At 32.6% G+C, this 24,560-nt stretch overlaps 1 protein-coding gene across 10 annotated transcripts in view; it reads right to left on the reverse strand.

The window, feature by feature from the left end:
• Positions 1–24,560, reverse strand: part of LOC143255293 (ubiquitin domain-containing protein UBFD1-like) — a 91,012-nt gene that overhangs the window by 21,341 nt on the left and 45,111 nt on the right. For 7 of the 10 annotated variants that reach the window (XR_013030526.1, XR_013030523.1, XR_013030522.1 and 4 more), the window contains 2 exons: positions 21,080–21,111; positions 1,813–1,878 (listed from right to left, as the gene is read on the reverse strand). Coding sequence is in view for 4 of the 10 variants with exons in the window: in XM_076510735.1 (XP_076366850.1) it covers positions 1,813–1,878; positions 21,080–21,111 (98 nt within the window). In the remaining 6 variants the exon portion in view is untranslated. The remainder of the gene's footprint in view (positions 1–1,812; positions 1,879–21,079; positions 21,112–24,560) is intronic. The other 3 variants (XR_013030527.1, XR_013030525.1, XR_013030524.1) reach the window with 1 other exon arrangement.

Raw genomic sequence — 24,560 nt, forward strand, 5'->3', positions numbered from 1 at the left:
TGATAACTTCAGTTTCTAATTTGTAAGAAACTACTGAATTTATATTTAGACAACACAAACATATAATTTAAAAATTAAAGCTTTATTCAACATACTACATGACACACAAAAATTGATATTTACTAATTTTACTTTAATACTTACTTTTACATTAAGAAATTAATTAATGTATAATGCTGACATTTAAATTATAATCCACAATGTGATACTAAACTTATTGGCATACATTCATAAAATATTAAATCAATAAAGTTTTGAATATAAATCTATAAACACAATGATATGCCCTTTGATCCCTGACTACAGGAAGACCCATAGTGATAAGGGTAAAAGCATTCTAATAAATGGTTTCTCCTTGTTTAACACTTAACTTTTCATTTTTAACAGTTGCATATACTATCATGGTGTGATGATGTACAAGGATAAATCAATGTTAGCTTAAGAACAAGTTAACCATGAAAAGCTCATGTTTTGGAAATATTTTAGTATATTCATTTTATAAATAAAATGCAGGTAGGTAGGTTATGGAACAATGATGACGATAAACATCTACCCATGTTTTTATATGTAGCATGTAAATGATAATTGTGAAACAAAATATTCATTTACAACTTCTATAATGACATTTTACTTTCTTTTAGAAAGTTGTCATATATAAGCATTTGATAAAACAGATCATTTAAAAGTGATAACACCTAAATACCTCCAAACCAATTATTTGACTGGGTGATATTTTTGTCTGTTCTGATCAGTTTGAGATCTTGGCAAGGGGATCAGTAACATAGTCTCCGAATCAATGAAAGCTTGTTCATTCACAAGCTGAAGCCTGAAATTAATGTTACAGGAAAAAGCAAATAAACTGTTTTTATTTCATAAATTATTCTGAACATGACGGACTCAGTTTACAAAGGTCCTTCATCCCTATGTAATATGATGAAAACTAAAACATTTAAAGATATATACAAAAGTAAACATTTAACATATTTGTGTGTGTTTGGATTGCACACAACATATTTCAAACATGATGTTGAAATAAAATTAGCAGCAAGTTAAAGAGGGTAAAATGTTAACTGACTGTGTTTTGGTGAGTCTATATACATTTATGTGTGTTCCAGTAACGTTTTGTTCATTTTACATGTATGTTTGTTGGCTTACTTTACATTATTTCACTGCTGTTGTTGGTACAATTCCCCTCCAGTTCCAGATACTTAAACTTCCTGGAAGGTTAGGAACTTGTTCCTCAAACATTTTGGTGACTATTCTGTTCATGTTATTTGGTTAAGTACATTTGATCAATCTCATGGACATTACATTTACTGAAAGGCAATGTATCTTAACACATATTTCTCTACATGTATTAGTCACTTTTAATACTTCTTCCATTATCTGCATTTCAGCAAAGGTTGGACTAGTTGTCCTACTTCATGATGACAAGAAGTCAACTTGAAGTAAAAATGTATTCATAAGATGGCTGGTATAGGTATTAAAATTTTAATTAAAATATAAAGTACAGAACAATATTTTGACCTTCTTAGGTCATCTTCAGCTTTCTTATAAATATGGTTGTAGTACTTGTTTTTAAAATGTTCCATGTTTTAGCTTTAGAGGTTATAAGAATGTACTGTTAATCAATAAAAAATGCTGTTTTTTTATACATGCAATTGAACATAAGAAAACTTACATTTAGATGTGATGAAACAAAGTCTTATGGCAGATCTCAAAACAGTAGAATCCATTTTATATTCTTTAATTCAGTGAAAACTTACTAACTGTGTTTTAAGAGACATTATAATTAATAACAAATTATCTTACCTTGGCATTTTTAATACCTGGCATGCAATCATCTGGTACACCCTTATCAATAACTTTTTTGTGGATCTATCAATAAAAGTAATAAAAAATATTCACTGAACCTAAATCATTAACAAACATGATGAACTAAATGATGTTGTATCATAAAACTGATGCAACATGTGTACACTGTATAACCAACAAAATCTATAAGAACCGTTCTAATATAAGTGTAAATACAATCAATACATGTTAAAATCAAATGTACAGATTCTTGATAAATCTTACAACTTTCAGTTCATGGTTGGTAAGTTCCATAAGAAAATTCTATTTATTTATTTTTTTTAAATTAATTATATTGTATCAAAATATATTTTGCTTAATGTTTTAACATCTGTAGCATTTCAATAATACCTTGTTGCAAAATTATAAATAAAAATAGTTTTTTTAAATTCTACTAATTTTAAAGTTTGTCAAATAGAATAGTGATCCTCAACTACATAAAATAAACTGAATAAACTGCACAGGAAATACCACAGTTTAAAGAGTACAAAGAAGTGTGCACCAGAACAGTTCATTTACTTCAAAATAGTACTTCATAATGTTTCACCAGAAATACATTTTTCCAGTTCTTTCTAGGTAGCTCAATTTTCACATGCTTAAAAGTATCAAACAATCATAACCACCTATGCCATTGTTAACTTCTCTACTTGTTATTCTGATTTATTATCATATGTTAACAATCATAACTACCTATGCCATTATTAACATATGCTAATAAATCAGAATAACAAGTAGAGAAGTTAAATTTTCATCAATTTGGAGGGGGGTGGTGGTCTTTAACTATCTTTATCCAAGTCATAAATTAACAAGTTAGCAATATATGTTTAAATGAAGACAAGTCAATACACTTATAATTCACACAATGTTATAGTGCCTATTATTAATATGAAATCAACAATGAAATATTGGTTAGCACAGTTATAACCTACCATAATTCATGTTACACTGACTTATATCCAAACACCATTACAAATAACCTAACTTCAAAAAGCCCAACATCTCAAGATAGAAAAATGCATTTGTTTTATATTGTACCACTCCTGTGAAAAAGGTTATATATGTGAAAACTGAAAAAGTGTTGATACACATGTTCCTGGACAAAAAAAAAATTAAATTTAAAAACCAAAACCCACTTTCATACATATAAAAGATTCTGATTGTCAAACCAACTGGAAATCAACAAGAATTTTACACAAAACAACTATATAAAAAAGAATCCTCATCAAAAGCCTGCCTAATTTTAACACCTCTCAAGCTCACTTTAATCTAAATAGCTTTATGATATCCTATGTTCTTAACAAAAATTAAAAGTTTTGAAATCACACAGGCATCACTGACCAGTTTTCTTGCCAGAAGGCATACAACAGAAGGCAGTACATGAATGTGTCAAAAGTAGCTTTTCTAATATCAAGACATCTGATAGGTTTTTCCATCTAGTAGATCATGAAAAATCAATCCACAAGCAGAGGAAAGACTTGGAAGTGTACTCAAATTATGGTGAGAAATTCAAGTACACTGATATAGAAAACACATTCCTCCTGAGCTCACACACCCAAAGTTAGGTTGTGGCTCAGAGACATGAATTGATCAAAAATAAAAGTATTTGTTAAGAATACATATTTCCTTGAGTTTCTCACCAGCTATATTATTGATATATTTAACAATTTTGGCTCACAAAAGATTTTAATCAATGACAGAAAAAACAACAACATCATATTAAAACTTCTTCATGAATTATGATTGAATTGGATAAACCTTTACTACTTGTCTTCATTAAGCAAGCAGAAAATCTGGTTTGAATATCCACATCATACAAAAAATCAGTAAGAAAAACTGAAGTATATGCCTGCTCATTCAGCCTTCAATAACAACAATCCGTACATATCTAAAAGTGCTTTGTTGAGACCAGTAGCTTAGAAAAATTATATACACTCAAGAACACTGTCTATGAAATGACAAATATACTGTGTTCAGCTACATATATGGATGAACCAGTCACCCAATGCATGATCATTTTAAATAACACATTCATGCCACTGCAAATCTTGAAAACAAAGTAGCCATCACTGAGTATTTCATCAATGCACATGGCATAATTAATAAAGCACCTTTCTGGATCAAAATTTGAAAGATTTGTGACAACTGTCTTGAGATGAAATTTAAGGAATCTCTCTTGATTCAGTACAAATGCCTTTTGTTAACATGCACAATGCTTGACTATTACGAAATTATTATTTCATGCAAGATATTTTTTAATATTTACATTTATGATCAGGAACTTTATAGTGTTCTACAATACTTTCAGCATGGTTTTCCATGTACTCTTCTATTATATTGTTGTAATATTATTTTTAGTCACTATAATCTAAAACCAGTTTTGTAATTTATGACATTCAAAGGCCCTTGAAAAAAGTGTAAGAATCATAAACAAAATATTATCTAAGCTCTAACAATAAAATGACACGATTCCTATTTAGTAAACATTAAGAGTTGTTTAATGAAAACATTCTAAGACTTAACATGCTGATATCACACTATCTTAGACCAGTTAAACTGTGAACAAACTATAATTTAGAAATGTTGAGAAAATGAAGAATTAGAAATATTGATTTTTTGATATAATGTAAAACTCAAATTATTAAAGTTATCAAAAATGAACTTCTTTTTCTTTAACACTCATGATGTATAAGTATTTATATTTGCATAACTCATATGCATCAATAATCATAGCATTAAATTTTTAATTGTATTTCTTGTTGTGGCTACTTTATCAGAACCCTTGTTGAGTAAGTGAAGTGACCAGGGATCTAGTAAGAGGGCCAAAAGCTCATAATAAAAAACTTAGGACAAAGTGAATATTGGAGTAATCTTTTTGATCAAAATTTGAAGCAATGTATTTTACATTTTCTTCAGAAGTGAGCAATACACTTTAGGCAAATTGCATCTTTCTATATCCTGACAGAGAGAAATGAGGTTAAAGGTGAGGGGGTTGGATTTGACAAGAGGTAAAGCTGAAAAAAGTACACTGGGAAAGTGACAAGGAAGAATAGGTCAACTGGATCAAATAACAAATCCAATTAATAATAGTGTTTAGGTGACAGAAAACATGAAAGGAATCTTTGTGGGTAAAAAATAATAAAGGGCACACAGAAGACATAGAAATCTATCCAGATTGGGGGAGGGGTAGAGATGAGAAATAGAGGTTAGAGAAATATGTGAAGAGTAGTAGTTAACCTTATGAGCCTCTGAATTATGAGAAGGAAGGAAAAATCCAATGCCGCACAGGCCAAAAGGAGAAGGAAATATGCCTCAAAAGACAGATGAAACAAAGAACACAGGATGTAGGTTTAAACAATGAAATAGTAAGAGACTGGAGGACTACATTAACCCAAATACCACTGGGATCCTTTATTGCACATGACAAAGTTTTGGTTCTATTAAACTACTTTTTGTTTGTTATATCAATTAGAATAGTAAAAAATATTACATAATGATCCAACTTTCAGTTGTATATTAGTTTTAAATTTTTAATTCTACAAGACAGCATTAAAAAAAATTGTGAATTTTCCTTCGTGTAGCACATATACTCTTTGCATATCATCATCCTTATTTTATCCACCACTCCTTGAAAAAGTATGAAATTAAATATAAAATATTCGCTATAAAACATCCTTGCTCAGACAAACTACATTTATCGTACTCTTCAATTCTGTTTGGTAATAGAAATATTAAATGGAAAATCAGACCCTTACTGCCACACCACCTCTCACATCCTTTCTTTAATAACTCATTAATAGTTCTTTCTTACATTTAATTATAAATTACCTATAAGCAAAAGAAACTCAAGGGTTTCATCTATCATATAATGTATTACATTCTGAATGGTTAAAAGTCAAGTTCACTCAGAGTACCAACATTGTTCCTCTGGAAATGTTAACGACTAGTTTGGATGCATTTGTAATGACTTTTGTTGCAGATAGAAAACCATAAAATGGGTATTTTGTCTAATTCTTGTATGTTATTTGTCATTATCATTTGGTGCACTATTTAATTAAATAAAAAGTCATCAAGTACAATACTTTGAGCAGTATAAAAAATTAGGGTTAACTCTCTTCTACAATCAAGAGCAAGAAAAACAAAAGATTGAATATAAGTATTTTATTCCTTGTTTTTCATCTCTATTCTTTGTGTGTAATTATAAAAGTAACTAAAATGTAAAGACAGGAATTTTTTTTAGGTTAGTTAAGGTTACCTTAAGTAAAATAAATAACAATATAATAAAAATGTTTCATGAGGCACACACGAATCACTTGTACTAGTTGTAGTAGCTCGTGGGTAATGTAATTCAATAGCTAACATGAGCTGCATGTGCTCTGAGTGATTTAAAACTTGTTATGATGTGGACAGTAGTTAGACATGGTTTAAATGGCAATAAAACAACAAAGTTTAATTATAAATAGATGTAAGCTGGTATGAAATTAGAGCTACTTAGAATAAATGAATGTAGTTCCATGTTACAATCTGAAGTCATTTTGGAAAGGAAAATAAAAGGGTAATTTACATTTACTTAGACCTCTTTCGGTGGTTACAAGGTTGGTCAAATTGACCAATCCCATTCTGAGATAAGGTAGAGAAAAATAATGGATAAAGTATAAAATTTTACTGAAGTAACATTTGAAATGCATTTAGATCTTAGGAATTACATAAAGGAAATTTAAGTTTTGAGATGAAAAAACTATTTTTAATTTTAACGTGAAAATTACTTTTCACACAGACTATTCAAACCAAATATTCAATATATTCATAGATAATGCTTTATTAAAAATATGCTTTTTATATGTTTTGTATATTAACTGAAAGACTACTAAATTTTGTGAAGATACACAAACTATATCAAAAGTTAGAGGTATTAAATAAGAAAACTTTAAATTACTAAATAGAGGTCACATGGTCAGTCACATAGTCTGAGTCCATATTGAGAGAGTTTCTGGAAGAGCAGGTCATTGTGTCTGGAATGCATGGGTTAACATGGTAGGAATAGATGAAAGAAAAATATTTTGGTAACAAGTAAGATGAAAGGTATGGGATAAAGCTGCCCTATAAGATGAAAGTGAGAAGACCAAAACTCCCAATCAAAAAGTCATGTGAGAAACTTGGAGACATCAGCAACAGTGGGACAAGCAGTAGGAAAACCCCAAGTCTAGGCTCATATGCAAAAGACCTTCTACTTTTGCTGACACACTGCCCTGAAAGAAGGATAGATGGATTGAGCAAAATGAAAAGCTATATGCCAGGAAAAAACCAGATATCCTACCAGGGACTGAACAAAAGCCAGACATAAAGATAGAGGATGTTAAGTGCAGAATACAAAACAGATGATCAGAGCCGATGATTGGTTTGGTTTATTTTAAATTTCCCTTGATGGCTATCTGAGCTAGCCATCCATAATTTGGCAGTGTAAAATTTAGGGAAAGCAGTTAGTCATCACCACCCACTGCCAACTCTTGGGCTATACTTGGGATTGACCATCACATTATAATGCCTCCATGGCTAAAAGGGAAAGCATACTTTGTGTTTCGGGGATTTAAACCCACGACCCTCAGATTACGAGTCAAGTAACTTATCCACCTGGCCATGCCAGGCCCAGATTTGATGAAGGAGGTCAGGTAATAAGGAAAGTGGTACAGGAAGAAATAACTGTAGTTGGAGTAAATGAGAAAACCATGGTTTAGAGCTGGCAAGCAGGGAAGAGATCAGAAGGACCCAGCATAAAGTTATGTGAACAAGTGAAAGTACAAGATGAAGCAACAAGATAGGATAAAAATACAAGAATTTGTGTGACCAATCCCAGTGAAGGCATCTGTAGCCAATGCCTCAGGATAAGGTGAATACACTGATGTAAGGAGAACCTCACAGATTACAAAACCACTGAAAACTAGAGGATATAGGGATCACTTCATTGGGTAACTCTAGTCAGGGCAAGAAAGATGATCCCCTATGAGGTTGAAAGAACCTGGGACATGGCAAGCAACTGAATGAACGTATTGCACATGGGCCTAATACAGGAGATCCAACATTTAAAAATCAAGAGATCTTGACCAGGTGCTCCTTTGTTGATTGACATAAGTCATCACTGTTTAATTCTTGAAATGGATCATTACCAGACAATGTCTGGCAATGGAAAGAAAGTGATCCAATGCCTGACAAATGGCAAGGAGATCTTGGACACTGAAATGTAAAGAAAGTTTATTGACATAACAATGACCTGAAGCCTCCTGGTGATCAACCCATGCACCACAGCTCTTAAAAGATGCATCTATAAAAAGACGTAAATCCACATGGGGTGGAGAAAGGGGGACACCGAGTAATCTGCAAATCTTGTCCAACCACCAAAGGACATTTTCTGTAAGGGAAAGAGGAAGGTTGATGGAAATATCTAAGGGATCTTAATGAAATCACTGAAGTATAAAATACAATGTGATAACTGCTACGACTTTTATATCGAAGAAACAAGTAGAAAAATGGAAACCAGATTCACAGAACACAGAAAGTCACCTTCACATGTTTTCGAACACTGCAAATCAAATAAACATAACATAACCATAGAAAACACCCAAATACTAAATAAAGAAACAAACATAAACAAATGTAAAATTACAGAAGCCTTACTTATACAACAACTCAAGCCCAAAATAAACCAATACAAAGGAACACCTTTATATCCATGTTAATAAATATAATCCAACATCTAAGCATGCCCTCTACATTCCTACACTCAATTACACAACTGCCTTCAAACATGTGGTCAGCTATCAGTCAGTTACCTCTTTCTTTCTTTGTGAACCTGCTGATGACCGAACAAGGTCGAAACGTTGTTCACTTCTCTACATAGTGCTTTCTCTACCCATACCAGCTGTTTTTACATATAAACTTATACATAGTTTCTTCTTCTTTTCACCTCCTTTAGTTTTTCAGTTTTAGAATAATCTTATACTTGTTTAGTTTTGGGTTCTTAGAAGCCTTTGCATAACTGATAAATACTTTCTATTTCCTTATATACACAACATTTTTTAAATATTAATACTTCCTTTCATAAACAGAAAATATTCTTATAATAGATTGTTTACTTAAAATAAAAGTCATGGACCTTCACTATAGTGTCATGATTTAAAAGAGAAGAATAATAACTTGTAAGCCAAAAGGTTTTATTATCTTTTGTTTGTTGTCAAGCAAAAAATTATGCAATAGTTATCCATGCTCTGATAACCATGGTTTTCATAACCTGCTTTTCAGTGCTATAAATCTTCAGACTAACCTCTGAATTACTTGGTGGCAATTATCATTTTCTATAATCAGTAATCTCATCTGTATACTAATAAAGTTTAGTTGTTGTTATAAAGTGAGAAAGACAATTGTCACTTTGAATATTCTAATAAATTATGATTATTATTGAGCATCATTCTTTCAAAAATTAATCAGCTGAAAATTAATATTCCATAATTGTAACATGTTTAATGGTTGTTGAAGGTCATTTATGATACTGATAATATATATTTTGATAACCTCTTAATCTTGCCTGGTGTATGTGTTCAAAAATGTATTAACAAAATATCCACATTGGCACATATAAAGTAGCTCAAAACCCAGGACAAACAACTTATGGGTTATGTCCACACTAATAAAACTAACAAAACCATACAGTATTCCTAATATGAAATTATTTGAATGTGCTCAAAGCTGAGACATATGAATGTAGCAAAATCCATGGGTCTGATTATGTCCAACAATGGGGCAATAACTTTTACATGTTTTTCAATGAAATGAAAAATAGTGTTTTTATAATACCCTGATATATATACTGATGAAATATATATTTTGTTTGGACTTTCAGAAAAAAGGAGAGACTATTTAAAACTCTGAAAACAACTGTGGTAAATAATAGTTATGAGTGACAAACTGACACAGTTTACATCTGAAATGATGCAAGAGGTGTACAGACTCATGAGCACTAGGTAGCTAGACTTTAAAAGCATCAGGCCTACATACATTCACCTTCCTTTAATTAGGGTATACAATTTAACTGTACACTAATTTTATTTTTATAGTTAATGATCTTGCCTTGCTTGTTTTTTCAAGTAATCTCTGATTTCAAACTGGTGCTTTGAAAAGAAATTAAACAGTGAATATCTGAACAATATTGCTATTGAGAAGATAACTGATTGTGTTAATGCTTAAACCCTCCCCTAATATATTAAATATCTTTTTCTCCTCACAGAAATTTGGTGTCTGTATTTAACCTCTTTACTGTATGTTATTGAGCTATATATACTGAATTATTTAAAAATACAGCTTTGTTTCAAAATTCCTGCTACTGGTAAACATTCTTGACTAAAATCACAATGAACAGTTCTTATTCCTAATTTTACTGCTAAACATCAGCTTGGTATTATTGCTTGTATAAGACATTTGAGGGCAAAAAGTTATCATTCTATTTATGTCAACAGATAAAATTTTATTTTTAGTATTAATATTATATACCAAAAGAAAATAAGCAGTCAGTCTTGCATTTGTTTGGAGGTTTGTCTATGCTTAAAACATTAGTGATTTCAAAACTGCATGGAACATCATTCATTAATACCTACATTACATACATAGTTACAAGGATAAAAATACTGTTTTACTGAAACAAGCACACAAGAACCCTTGAATTTATTAGCTATTCAGAATAAAATATTTGGTGATACGTACCTACTTATTTCTTTAGTATTTTGGTTTAAAAATATAACTAAAAATACATAAAATTCTATTGATAGATCCTTTTGTTTTTCATTATATTGTTATGCATGTTAAGTTATCCAAAAAAATTGTTTATTGTTAAGCATAAAGCCACACCATGGGATGTCTACACTGTACCCACCATGGGCATTGAAACATGTTTTGTATTATGCACCACAAACATTCAAACATACTGCTGAGTGAGCCTCTGGGTTAAAGAAACAGGAGAATTTGGGGGGTGAAAAGATACCTAGTAATAAATTTTGATTGAGAATTTTTTTTTCCTTTTAATCACACAATGTAGCAAACTTCTACACATACAAAAAGGAACTAATATTGACAGTGCTAATGCAATAAGATATATTACCATACTTATTTTATTACAGTTCACCAAACGAAGATAGGTATGCCAAACTAAACGGTCACACAAATTTGTTTATTTAGTTAATACACCATAGACATAATTTTTAGAATGAATTTTCATAACAGAAACTTTTTAAACCTGTCAGATTTTGATATTGGTAGCTTACCATTAGGATGAGTTCATATTTTTGTATGGCTCAATGTAATTTGTGACTGTAAATGAAATGATGCGACCATCAATTTAATCTTGAGATATATAGATTAGTAGGCTGGTAATGACGACTGCAAACCCTTTGAACAAAACTAATCCTCCCAAACTTAATAACAGGTATTGTGCCAGTTTGTAATGCAAACAACATTAGAATATATCCCTCCACCAACAGGAGGTTAACATATTTCAATTCCAAGCATAAAAAAAGAGTCCACTAAACAATAAGACTGAAAAAAAAAGGGAATCTTTAAACAATGATTAATAAATCACATAAGCCATGAAGACAGTGTTTAGCTGCTAAAAGCAAAACAAGTATAATTTTAGTAGGTTTACTTATAAACTTAATGATTACAAACCAAAAGAAATAATCATCTCAATATATGAATCACATTTAGACCTCATTTGGAATATGGTTTACAGTTTTGATTTTCTTATTTCATGAGAAAAGTATATTATTATTATGTATTTTACCCAATCTACCTATAAAATTTCTAATTTTCACATTTTAATTACTTTTATACATAAAAGGCGAATATGTCTCATAACCATAACAATTATTTTGGCTTTCTAACTATGCAACCAGAGCTATTAGAAATTCAGCTAAGTTCATCAATGCGTTCCATGTGGGAATCAAGCTTATAACGGACAATAAAATGAAAAGTACCTGCACAGAAAACAATGTGATGTCATTTGTGAGATTAAAATATTTGGCTTTCCACTGGTTATAAATAATATAACAATAACTATATTATGAGTAATTTATGTTAAATTCCAAAGTCTTCATGATGGGTGGTAAATAAAGAGGAAAGGCATAGATAACAAAGTTACAGTTCTTATGCAGTTGAATATTTAATAATAAAAGTAAGTGCTTAAAACTTAAATAATATTAACACATGCACTGTCATGTGCCCCATGAGAGAGTTACACATTATAAGTGGCTTCAATTAGTTAATTAAAAATGGTATAATTTACCTAGTTCCCATAATAATAGTAGACACCAAAGTTAAGAAAAACAAACAAACTTGTTGGCACTACAGTAGGAAGTATTAATATTACTGGTGGCAGAAAACATATTAAAAATGGTTTTAATAAGTATGTTTTGATGCTAAGTTTACATAATGATAATAAAGTAGTTTAAATTTTAAATGTAACTATGAAAGGTTGTGACATGCACACTTTGACCTACATAATGCAAAAGGATTAAAATGTGTTTATGAAAGTATTTTAATGATTTTGTTTTAAAAATAAAGGGTATCTTTTTTTTTTTCAAGAGTATGTTTGTAGATACAGTCTTGAAAAACAAATGATCCCTTGTTGCCAACATATGTTCATGATTGGTTGGTTAGTTTGGCATTTTAGAGCACAAAGCAACTAGGCTATCTGCATCAAACATCCAGTAAAAAGTCAAAATAAAAGTAATCATATTAAAATTCATAAAAAGGAATCAAGGTAAAACAAAACCAAGTTTATTTTTTTAATTAAAACTTAAATAGCATGAATTCCAATTTTTATATCTAGTGTACAGCAGTAAGAAAGAGACTACAGTAATACTAGATTTAAAGGACTTTCTGTAGCATAATTTTAATTATCATAACTCACCAGGATGACAAATGGCTAAATTCAAACATCAGTGTTAGTCACCTGAAGTTAGCCTTTCCAGTCCTAGTTTCGAGTTATTTGATGTTACAACCATGTTCTAATTTCATATTGAACTACTTGTACTTCAAAAAGTAATCAGATTTTAAAAAAGTCTAATTCATGAATTAAAAACTTAAATAAAAACTCCTTCTACAAACTCTGGACTGGAGAAGTGTGGAAGGTCCCTGTGTAGAGCCAAAGCCCCTGATGGTAAACAAAGTCCAACATTTTCAAGACCAGTGTCCTGGTAGAGCCACAGACCAGAGACCTATAGTCTAGTTTTGATTGAATAAGGGCACAATAGATTTTTAGCATGGAACACCAAAAAGTGGAAGAGAGGACTTGGAGGATGTTTAATGCCCTTGTACACTTGACATGAAGCTGCTTGATGTGTAAAATAAAGGTCAGCTTACAGTCAAAGATAAGCTCCAAGAACTTTACCTCAGGTACCATGGGAAGCACAACTTCACCAATACGGAGTTAAGGATCAGGGTGAATACCCCGTTGATGGCAAAAGTGCATGCAAACAGTTTTGGAGAGAGAAAGGTTGAAACATTTTGCTGTGGTCCACTTCAGTAAATGATTGAGGGCAGTTTGTAACTGCTACTCTAAATACCTCAAACTTGGCAACTGACACGAGAGGTGGAAGGCATTGACAAAGAGACCGTTTGCAACTGTAGGGGCATAGTTGCCCACTGATGGCATTAATATTTATAATGAAAAGTGTGTCACTCAAGACATAGCCCTGAGAGACTCCAAGTTCCTGTGGGAAAGAATGGGAAAGTGTCAAACCCACATGAACCTGGAATCACAGAATCAATAAAAAAAACATTTAATAAAAATTGGTAAATTTCCATCCAACCTGTACGAGTGGAGGTCCTGCAAGATACCATACCTCCAAGTTGTATCATAAGCTTTCTCAAGGTAAAAAAATACAGAAATAAGATTCTGTCATTTTTGAAAGGCTTCTCTGTTTGATGTTTCAAGTCAAATCAGGTGGTCCATAGTGGAGTGCTGTCTTCGGAACCCACACTGAGTGGGTGAGAGGAGGTTGTTTGATTCGAGGAACCAAACAAGATGAGCATTAACCATCCTCTCCAAGATCTTACATAGACAGCTTGTCAAATCAACTGAAAAGTATTTCAAAGCAATTTTGGGATCCTTCCCAGGCTTAGGAAAAGGGAGTACAACAACATGGCATCAAGCATCGAGAAAAACATTCTCCTGCCAGATCCAGTTAAAAAAACAACTAGAAAAATAGCAAGAGAGGCAGAAAAGAGATGGCGCAACATCTTGTAATGAATATCATCACATCCGACTGATGTACTGCCAGACTGACAAAGAGCAAGGTTAAGTTCCACCAGTGTAAGGGGTCAATTATAGTCAAAGAGACAATCAGCTCAAGAGAAAAGAGGCAATCGTTCTGCTCATGTTTTAATGGCTAAGAAGATGGGGAATGAAGCAGAAGTGTTAGATGCATAAGAAAAGCTTTCACCGAGAGTATTGGCAATACCCTGGGCATCAACAATTTCCTGACCATCAAAGAAAAAGATCGAAAGGGGAGCAAAAGTATACTGGCCACTAACCTTTCAAATTTTATCCCACATAACTTTGGAACTGGTGGTAGAAGAAATGCTTGAGGTATGTTTAATCCAAGATTCCTTCTGGCTTTGACTTTTGACCTGCAGAGCATGCGCAAGGGCCTGCTGAAATGCAATGTGGTTTAAAAATGTGGAATACTTACAAAAGGTATTCCAAGCTCATTTTTGAGCTTTTCTTGTCATGTGGCAGGCAGGATTCCACTAAGGACAAGGATACTGTGGGAAACATGTTGAGGTTTTAGGAATACACTGAGCAGCTGCCTGGACAATACAGTTAGTTACTGCTGCCACAGTCATCTATCAATGGCTTACACACAATGGCAGAATCAAGTTCTGAAAGAGCAGTGAAAAAAGGCCAGTTAGCCTGGTCCAACTTCCATCGAGGCATGGGGGTTGAATGACGTCGACCACCAAGTCTCTCTTGAAATGATAAGAAAATGATCACTGCCCTGTGTTATGTTGATGCTCCAAGAAAAGTAAATGAAAAGTGGAGTAAACAGAAAGATCTATAGCAGTAAAAGACTGACTAGGTGCATGAAAATAAGTATAAGAACCAGTAATGAAGAGAGACAGGTTGTGGTCCAAGAGCATATGCTCTATAGCATGACCCCTCTTATCAATACTATGCATTAGGCTCTATAGGTATCATATCCTGTATCTTTAGGGTTAATGTAACAAACTGCTTGATAAAAAGGAATCTACACAAAATGTTACAAAATAATACTGTTCATCTGTGTGTGTTAATTATTTATTTGAATTACTTACTAATGTCTCATATTAACTAAATGACAGGCACTACCAGAATGAAATAAATGTAGATAATTCTGCAGAACAGTGAATTTGTAATAAAACTATGGGACCACATTACAAAACCAGTAATACAGGAAAAACATCCTCCAAAATTAACAAGAGAAGAGTAATATATATTTTACTAATCAGGGCAACAAAATATGTAACCTGCAACTCCTTTCCTCTTCCTGTCATTACATTTGTGTTGCAAACAGCTGATGACACACAATTTTCCCATATTTAAGTACTCTGAGGATAGTTTTTCTTGAAGAAGCCTTGCAATAATCTTCCGAGTTAAATTTTAATTAAATTTGGATTAGAAAGTAATTCATTTACTAACTTTCCTTTGTATTCATCAAAGTACATCACTACAATAGAGTACAGTTTACTGTCAGTGTCATTACTGACATCAGTAGACAAGTTAAAAGCCCTAGTTTTAATATTACTCAGAATTCATTTAGTTGCACTTCTGGCCATTTCTTAAACTATTGCAGAAGTTTTTGTTTTTGAACATCTATATCTCTTAGCTATTTCCAAATTGGAATCATTTTGGTAAACATTTTTGAAGAGGGGTCTAAAACCATCAAAGGAAGATTGTGTTTCACAATGAAGGTGGTGAAGATAGCATTTTTCCATGTTGAAAATATATTTGAATTCCTACTTATTTCTTTTCAACTTTTTATAACTATCATTCAAATGCCAGGGTTTCACCTTTACCTATCTAAGAACTGGTTTAATTTATTCTCACTTCCTCCAGTCTTTTATATCCGACTCAACTGCCCTTGGCAATATGCATCTCATAGCACTTTTTATCTACGTCAACGCACCATCTATTCTGGTACTGTATATAGCTTCTCATCCAGATGACTTCATAGCTTCTTCAGGACTGATACTATCCGAGTCATTAACATCAGCTCTGAGTGAGGAGAAGGGGAGGGAGAGTGTCAATGGAGGTAAATGTCATTGGAAATGCATTTTTAATTTAAAATAATGTTAATTTATAAAACATACTTACAGTCATGTGAAGAAGTTAGGACACCCTATGAAAGTCTGTGTATTTTTGTAACAGTTTTGGATACTTAGATATTTAATCTCAATTTTAACAATACTGAGATATTATAGGAATATAACTAAACAATTAAACCTGAAGAAAAGACTTTTCAAGATCTTCTGTAAATGTAATTCTACAAAAATGCATATTCTACCTGAGGAAAAAGTTAGGACACCCCCACATTTATTCCCACTTAAAATGGCTCAACTCACAAACTATCACACCAGGTGCACATGATTAGAAGATCATTACTCAGCATTTTGAAAGAGGCTTGCCCTATTTAAACCTCAGACATTTAGTTTGATGTGCTCCTGACTGCTGAAGTGAGAGTGAGCATCAAAATGAGAGCAAAAGAGCTGTCAGAGGTCTTCAGAAAGAAAATTGTAGCAGCTTATGAGTCTGGTAAGGGATTTAAAAAGATCCCAAAAAATTTTGAAATCAGCTATTCCACTATCCAGAAAATACTTAACAAGTGGAGGGCTTTCAAAACAACTGCCAACATGACCAGGTCTGATCGTCCATGCAAGTTCACCCCGAGAGCAGACCACAAGATGCTAAAAGAGGTCTCCAAACACCCCAACATGTCATCACGGGACCTACAGCAGGCTCTCTCTACTGTTGATGTGAAAGTGCATGCCTCTACAATCAGAAAGAGACTGCACAAGTTTAACTTGCATGGGAGGTGTGCAAGGAGGAAACCTTTGCTCTCTAAGAGAAACATCAAGGTGAGACTGAAGTTTGCCAGAGAGAATGTAGACAAAGACCAGGACTTCTGGAATAATGTTCTTTGGACAGATGAGTCCAAAGTTGAATTATTTGGACACCAGAACTGAGGACATGTTTGGCATAAACCAAATACAGCATTCCAGAAAAGAACCTCATATTAACTGTGAAGCATGGAGGTGGAAGAGTCATGGTTTGGGGCTGCTTCGCTGCAGCAGGACCTGGACAGCTCACAATCAAAGAATCTACCACAAATTCTGCTGTGTATCAGAGGGTGCTTACGGATCATGTGAGACCATCTGTAAGAAAATTAAAGCTGAAGCAGAACCGAACCCTACAACACAACAATGACTCAAAACATACCAGTAAATCCATCACGGACTGGCTGAAAACTAAGAAATGGAGAGTTCTGGAATAGCCAAATCAAAGCCCAGATCTTAATCCCATTGAGATGCTGTGGGGTGACTTGAAACAGGCTGTACATGCAAGAAACCCCTCAAACATCTCACAGCTGAAAGAATTCTGCATTGAGGAGTGGAGAAAACTTTCTACACATAGGGTGTCCTAACTTTTTCACATGACAGTAAGTCTTCTCTTACTTATAGCTATAATCCCACATCAAGAAAGTGGAGGGGATGGTGTGAACATTATCCATACAGAAGCCATCTTCACAGATCAAGGGCGTATCAACAGAAGAGTGGCATGCTGGTGGGTGAACTGTATAACATCCATAACAGGTATGATCTTCACCATGAATTTAGTTCCTGTATCAAGGGTGAAACTGTACATGAATAACCATTATTATAGCCTAGCCCCAATCATACAGCCAAGGTTCCACAACTACAATGTTCCCTATGTATTGCATTGGTAGCTTGGGTAATTGGATCAGAAAGTCATATATAGATAACTTTTGACTGAGTCCCAACCTGTAGCTATAGAGTGACACATTCTGAACCACCAAAATCATAAGAAAGTAAGTGGCACTGAAGCAGACAAACCTACTCCTCTGCCTAAAGAAGAATGAAGGGTAACAACATGGCATACAGGATTGTGTATGCTATGTTCAACCAAAAGAACAAAAACCATCTGGTCTAGAATTGCAAACACTCATTCTCACTCACCAATTGAACGAACGAGGAGATTCTTACTTACCCCTGGAATTATGGAGATGACATAAAACAAACTGTGCTCAACAAAAAGCCCAGATGTGGACCACTCTGTGTTTGGAATTACATGGAGATAGTAAATCTCATTCCATGAACAATATAATGAAGTGATACTAATAAAAAATAAGAGCCACGTAAACCCTAAATGGATAGCTGTACATCAAATCTGAACAAATATTATAAGTGGCTCCCACTTAGCCTAACAGTCACTGCTTCTACTGATATCTTAAAAGAAATCATCCAAAGTCCTGGGTAGGAAGACCCTTAACTTTATTGTCTGCTTCAAGAGTGGAGGAATTCCCTGACACTCTGGAAGAAAAACCTCTGTCCACCACCCCAGTGACTGGAAACTGGATGAGATAAGAACTTTCTAGCTCCACTAATAGAATCTGAGGGGTAATGCACAGTGGAAATTACTGAGGAATAGTGCTTTGAAAACAGTGCAATAGGATAGGCAAAAACCCTCAGATAAAAAGACTAACAGATCAGGTAAATAAAGTGAGATAAAGTTATTGGGGAAGGTCTACATACCAATTCACACAACAATCTCCAGTAGGCAACTCAGCTGGGCTGCAAAAGACATAAAAAAAAAAGAGAAATCTGATTAGATACAGCTCACAGAAGATACTTTGCCTTCAAAAAAGCTCAAAATAAAGTGCTGTCTAGTATCGTATCTCTAAAGAAATAAGTGCAAGCAACAAAATCTTCAACTCACTGAATATGCCCAAGATTGAAAATTGATGAGCCAAGAATAAAGCGTTGTCTTGTATCTCTAAAGATATAAGTGCAGGCAACTAGACCTACAACTCACTGAATATGCCCAAGATTGAAAACTGATGAGCCCAGAATAAAGCATTGTCTAGTATCTCTAAAGATATAAGTGCAGGCAACTAAACCAACACCTCACTGAATATGCCCAAGATCAAAATCTGATGAAATACAGAGAGAAAAAGTAAGCAGTTGAATTTGAGAAAAGTACTGAATTATTCTGACAGAGCATTGCATAAGAAGAATTACTCTGAGAATTATCTTTGGTTTGAGATAAAGGACTTGGAATCATAAGCATCACTTGTAAAACATGGTAATTTAGAAAGGTGATAAGATAATACTAGCCTGAAAATTCAAAAATAAGGAGCCTTATACCACATGCCTCCTTAAAATGAGAAACACAAGACACAACCACAGAATAGTAAAAGTCAAAGCTGATGATTTACCCCTTAAAAATCCCAGACAATGAGGCCCTGCATGTTGAAAAGCAATGTGGATAAAAAATACTGTGCAGGAAATCCTTCTCATCTATGCATACTCTGGAATTCCTGACTGTTGGTGTACATACCACATTCTTGAAGCAAGGCTTTCATGAAGAGAATGGAACTCTGTACGAGGTGGCAGTAAAATAACCCAATTTGTAGTAGCATTCTGACTTGAGATCAAATAATGATCCAGACTACAGAAACTTGGGAAACAGATGTGTTAGATCCATGCTACTAAAAAACCAATAAAAGGATCACTTGTGTTCTCATTCTAAATGCACAAAGGATTCAGGTGATGCCCACATTCCCAGAAGAGAAAAAAACACACGTGCAGTGAGAGAAGGAGAGGGGAGTAAATGTCCCATTCTAAAGCATTGAGCAGGATGGGAGACAGCTGAGCCCAACTGCGAGTTTAGAGTAAAAAAAAAAGATACCCAGGTTGATGACATGTTTAATTGGAGCAAGAACAGACATTACTGACCCAAAAGAGAAATCTGTCTGGGTTATATCTGAAAGGAGAAGCAGGATGTACTAATCTAAAAACTGATGAGATGCTTCCAGCAGTAACAAGGCATCCATAGAATGGTGTGTGCACCAGACGATGGAATTAAAAGGATAAGAAAACTCATATGATATGGCAGAACCTATGTTAAACCTACGTGAGACAGAAAGAAAAAAGGAAAGGCAAGTGCCAAGTAACCTATTCAATAGGACTGATGAAGATTGAAGACAGTTAAGCCTGACTGAGACAAGAAGAAAAATAAAATATATCCAGACTGATCACATACGGAATTGGAGCAAGAATAGAAGTCTCAACCCTGAAAATGAAGCCTGTATTTGTTGTTCTGAAAGTAGAATTGAGATGTAATGGTCTGAAAATTGATCAGATGTTGCCAGTAGAAACTAGTCATCCCTTTAATGACATGTGCACAGTGCAATGGAATGGAAGTGATAAAAAGAATGTATAATACAGCAAAATCCATGTGAAACTGATGCAAACTCAAAGGTAAAAACTCAGAATTGCCATACCTGATCTTTGTAAATCATAAACACAGATAGTGGTTGGACTCCACTGCTAAGGCAAATTGCAGATAAAAGCCAACTACGACTAACCTGAACGTCTACAATCACAATAAAAATGCCTAATCTACAGTACACATCTCGAAAGGGTCAATGGAAATGAATTCTGATGAGATGGGATATTATGGTATGTAATATCAAAATGATATACAAAACTTGTTTCTTCATCTGAGTATATTTTGAGTCTCCTTTAAATGAAGTTTTACAATTAACTCAACTTTGTTGAAAAAAGATAAGAATACTGGTGTTGGCTTTACTAACTGCAAACTGACACATTTTGTAAAGCATGTTACACAACCAAAAGGTAATAAAAACTAAAATGTTACAACCTGACTGAAAATAATTTCTTTTTTTTTTATAACAGGAAAGTAGAAATGTAAGTGCATTTGCAATAGATTACAAGAAACAGTTGTCATGTAATTCTTCCTCACTTGAAACTAAGTTAACTTTTTTTTTTAAATATAATAGATTGTCTTCCTAAAAAACATCACACAATGGAAAGTTATCATTAACCAAGATTTTTTAAAATACTCCAACTATTTTATAAAATGGTCAGAAAAAATAAAAATGCTTACTTTTTGCCTGCACAGAGGCTCTTTGGTTGGGCCTGAAAAGATCAAAAGTATTAAGATATGTATTTAAGTCATAATATAAAAAAAAAATTTTCACAGTCAAACATTAAAACATTTGAAATTACTACCTGATAATATGAGCATATATACATATAAATTTCACAGTTAAGTCAAGAGTAGAAAAACCAATAAACAAGTGATGCAATTATTTACTCAAAAACTTAAGGAAGTAAATAATGACAAAGAAAAATCTGTATTGTGAAGAAAGTATATAAGCAAACAAAACATGAGACAGAATAATAAATGCATAAAGGTACCAAAGAATAATATAAAATGCAATTTCACATTTGGAATATATACTCCACACTCAAACACATAATAAAGAGTGACTACACAAAGGGAATGTTCATAATTCCAGATAACTAACACCAACACACAAGCTCCTGTTGCATGAATGAGATACATAGAGATGTTAATTAATTCCTATCATGAATGAAAAAAGTAAACTTTCTAACAAATACTATTGTATGTGAAAAATCCAATAATGAAAATGTAACTCTAGGACTAGGGTTTGAATCTAAGATTGACTAACAGGGCTATTACTCCACCTGCTGAGTTAGTATGAAGTTCATACTCATAGTAAATTAAAGCCTTGTGGGTGAAAAGATAAAGTGGTGGTTTATAATCTTGGATAGCTCAGTTAGTACAATAATAATTTTGTCAATCAAAGATCCCAATTTCAAGTCCTAAAATTTCTTTTTATCTATTTTATCTTATTTATAGGTTACATATAGGTGTTTTGAAAGGAATGATTTTCTTCTCAATATTCTAAATAAGAGTAAATTGTAGGCAATAAATAATCTTATTAGCAACAGCTTCACATTTTCATAAGTGGTATGCAACAAGGTTATAAGAAATGTCAACTACAAGTGACAGTAGCTTTGAACTATGGTGATATAACTTATTCAACGTTACCACCAATGTCAAATCCAACATTTATAAAATCCTAATGAAGCTTGCTCACATTCTATGCACCAATCATCTGGGAGATATTTTCCTGAAATATGATAATGCTTAGCTTTAATTTTTAAAATTCTTTATAAATGTGACTGATTATCAAATAATGCATTCTGTTTTGAAGATTTCATTGTATCAGTTTTATTAAAATATTTAACTCCATCATACTACTTTACATTAAAAAGTACAGAACAGTTTTAAATAAACTACAATATGAAGATAATGTAATGAAGTAACATGTGATACATCACTGCACGTAGCAAATAGTTCCGAGATAAATAAACTCAGCAGTGAGGTTAGAGTAACACATATTAACAATGGAATGTAATGGAACTAATACCTTGATAAAGCAATGCAATCTTAATACAAATAATATATCTGCTGATTAGTCATATTTATTAACAGGTTAAATCCATACTATTTTCCACTTCATGTCATAATCACTGAAAAGTAAAGGCCTCACACTTTTCACTATTTAGTGACTTGCATACTAAATATTTTAAGAACTTAAAAAGGGTCGGTAAATAAGAATGTATAGCATTAAGTTAAATACACTGCATTTACTACACCTAATACCAGGGCTCATAAGATCAGCTGAGGTATGAAAGATACATCAGTGAGTGAGATGTTTTTTATATTATCAAATATGGTCATGATGTAACACACTGTGATGTTCAAATATTTTTAGTCCTAAGACAATGTCCATTACATTTCCAAGTAACTGGTGTTCTTGTATATAATTAAATTTGTACCACCACAATAGCATCACTTTATTATTAAGGGCTAAGTTGAGAAGTAATGATCAGTTGCTCAGAATTTCAGCAGCATTGGTTCATGCTTATTGGTTGTAATCTGACATAGTTTGTTTACAAGACATTTTGTTGCTGAACACATATAACAAGTTAACTGAATTTCTTGTCATTAAATGGTAATGGCTATTTGAGAATGGCAATTGGCAGAATTTGCTAAATGATCAATTGTGAGTCTCATTAACTGATTACATTAAACAACTGTTTATCCTTATATAATATTCCTATTTTTAGCTTTTATTCATTTTTAAAGTAATTTTCAAACTGCAATTTATTTAATATCTTCAAGCACAATAACTTAGGATTAAGTCATGTTCTTAATCCTTTTTTTCTTTACATGAAAAATGTGTCATATACATAATGCAGAAGAGAAAATTCTAACACACTGATAATGTGATTTATATACCATTTCATTGGCTAAGTTCTTACTACAAATATTTACAAGATCAACCCACTAAAGTTAAATAATCTAATTCTTCATGAAAAATAACTGTTCTTAGATTTCATGTGGTAAAACTATTAAACATTCATTCCAATTTTGAAAACAAAGCACTACAACATTTACTTGAGGTGATACTAGATTCTCTCTTTGCAGAGATTAAAAGTATTTATAAGGTTAACACTGAGATATGACTTTTAAAATTTTTTTCTAATTCATTGTAAAACTTGAAAACACATTAACATCTTTATAAGCATAAAATATTGTAAAAGTTGTAATTAAGTTACTGGTACAGACAAGAAGTTTTTGATACAAATGTAAATTTGGAAAGAACACATCATAATGATTAATATATCTACATTATACAGTAGAGACAGGAAGAAATGAATTAAGGTAACACAGACAAGAGTAAAAAGAAAACAAATTTATATGCAAAAACGGCTCGTTTGGGTTTGTGAACCTGACGATGACCAAGAATCAAAGCTTCTATGTAAAGTGTTTTCAGCCCAAAAAGCTTTTGCATATAAAAACAACAATCACTGAAAAGAAAACACACAATGGAAAAAGTTAAAAGTAAGAAAAACAAAAGAAAAGATTATCAACAACAGCAAAGCCAAGTTCAAGCCAGTTATTGGAACCATGTAAACCAAGTGAGTTAATAACTAAGCTGTTATTAATACAGTTTTCTAATCAATGGCTTATCATTACTGTTCAACATTTGCTGTTAAACCTTCCAATTGTATTTACCATTCTTATAATTTGTTTATTTTGTACATTTATGAAAATATCTACCACAGTAAATCAAATACAGTAATATCTACTACATCTAATATCAGGGCTCATCAACCTTGTCTAACTTTGCCACATAATAGAACAACAAATATATCACAAACAAAAATTATTCATCTTGCATAATACAAAGCTTAAAGATGATACAGTATTATTGAATGTTTCATGATTATTCCTGCCTGAACTTCTGCTTGCTATAAATTTTTTCTTTTCTTTGGTAGTCTTTGAGGATGAAGTAGCACCATGTTTTTATACCATTTTTCTCTGCACATTAAAAATTATGTTTGGTACTCTGTATACATATATGTATTTTACCTTTCTACCTGTTTGTGTAATTTTTTTTTCTTTTATTTTCCCCATTGATTTTTTCTGTTGCCTTTCTTAACCCATAAAAAATTAGGAAATATAAATTATGTTTTTTTTGTTCTAG

The sequence above is a fragment of the Tachypleus tridentatus genome, chromosome 7 (assembly GCF_004210375.1).
Source record: "Tachypleus tridentatus isolate NWPU-2018 chromosome 7, ASM421037v1, whole genome shotgun sequence".
NCBI lineage: Eukaryota > Metazoa > Arthropoda > Merostomata > Xiphosura > Limulidae > Tachypleus > Tachypleus tridentatus.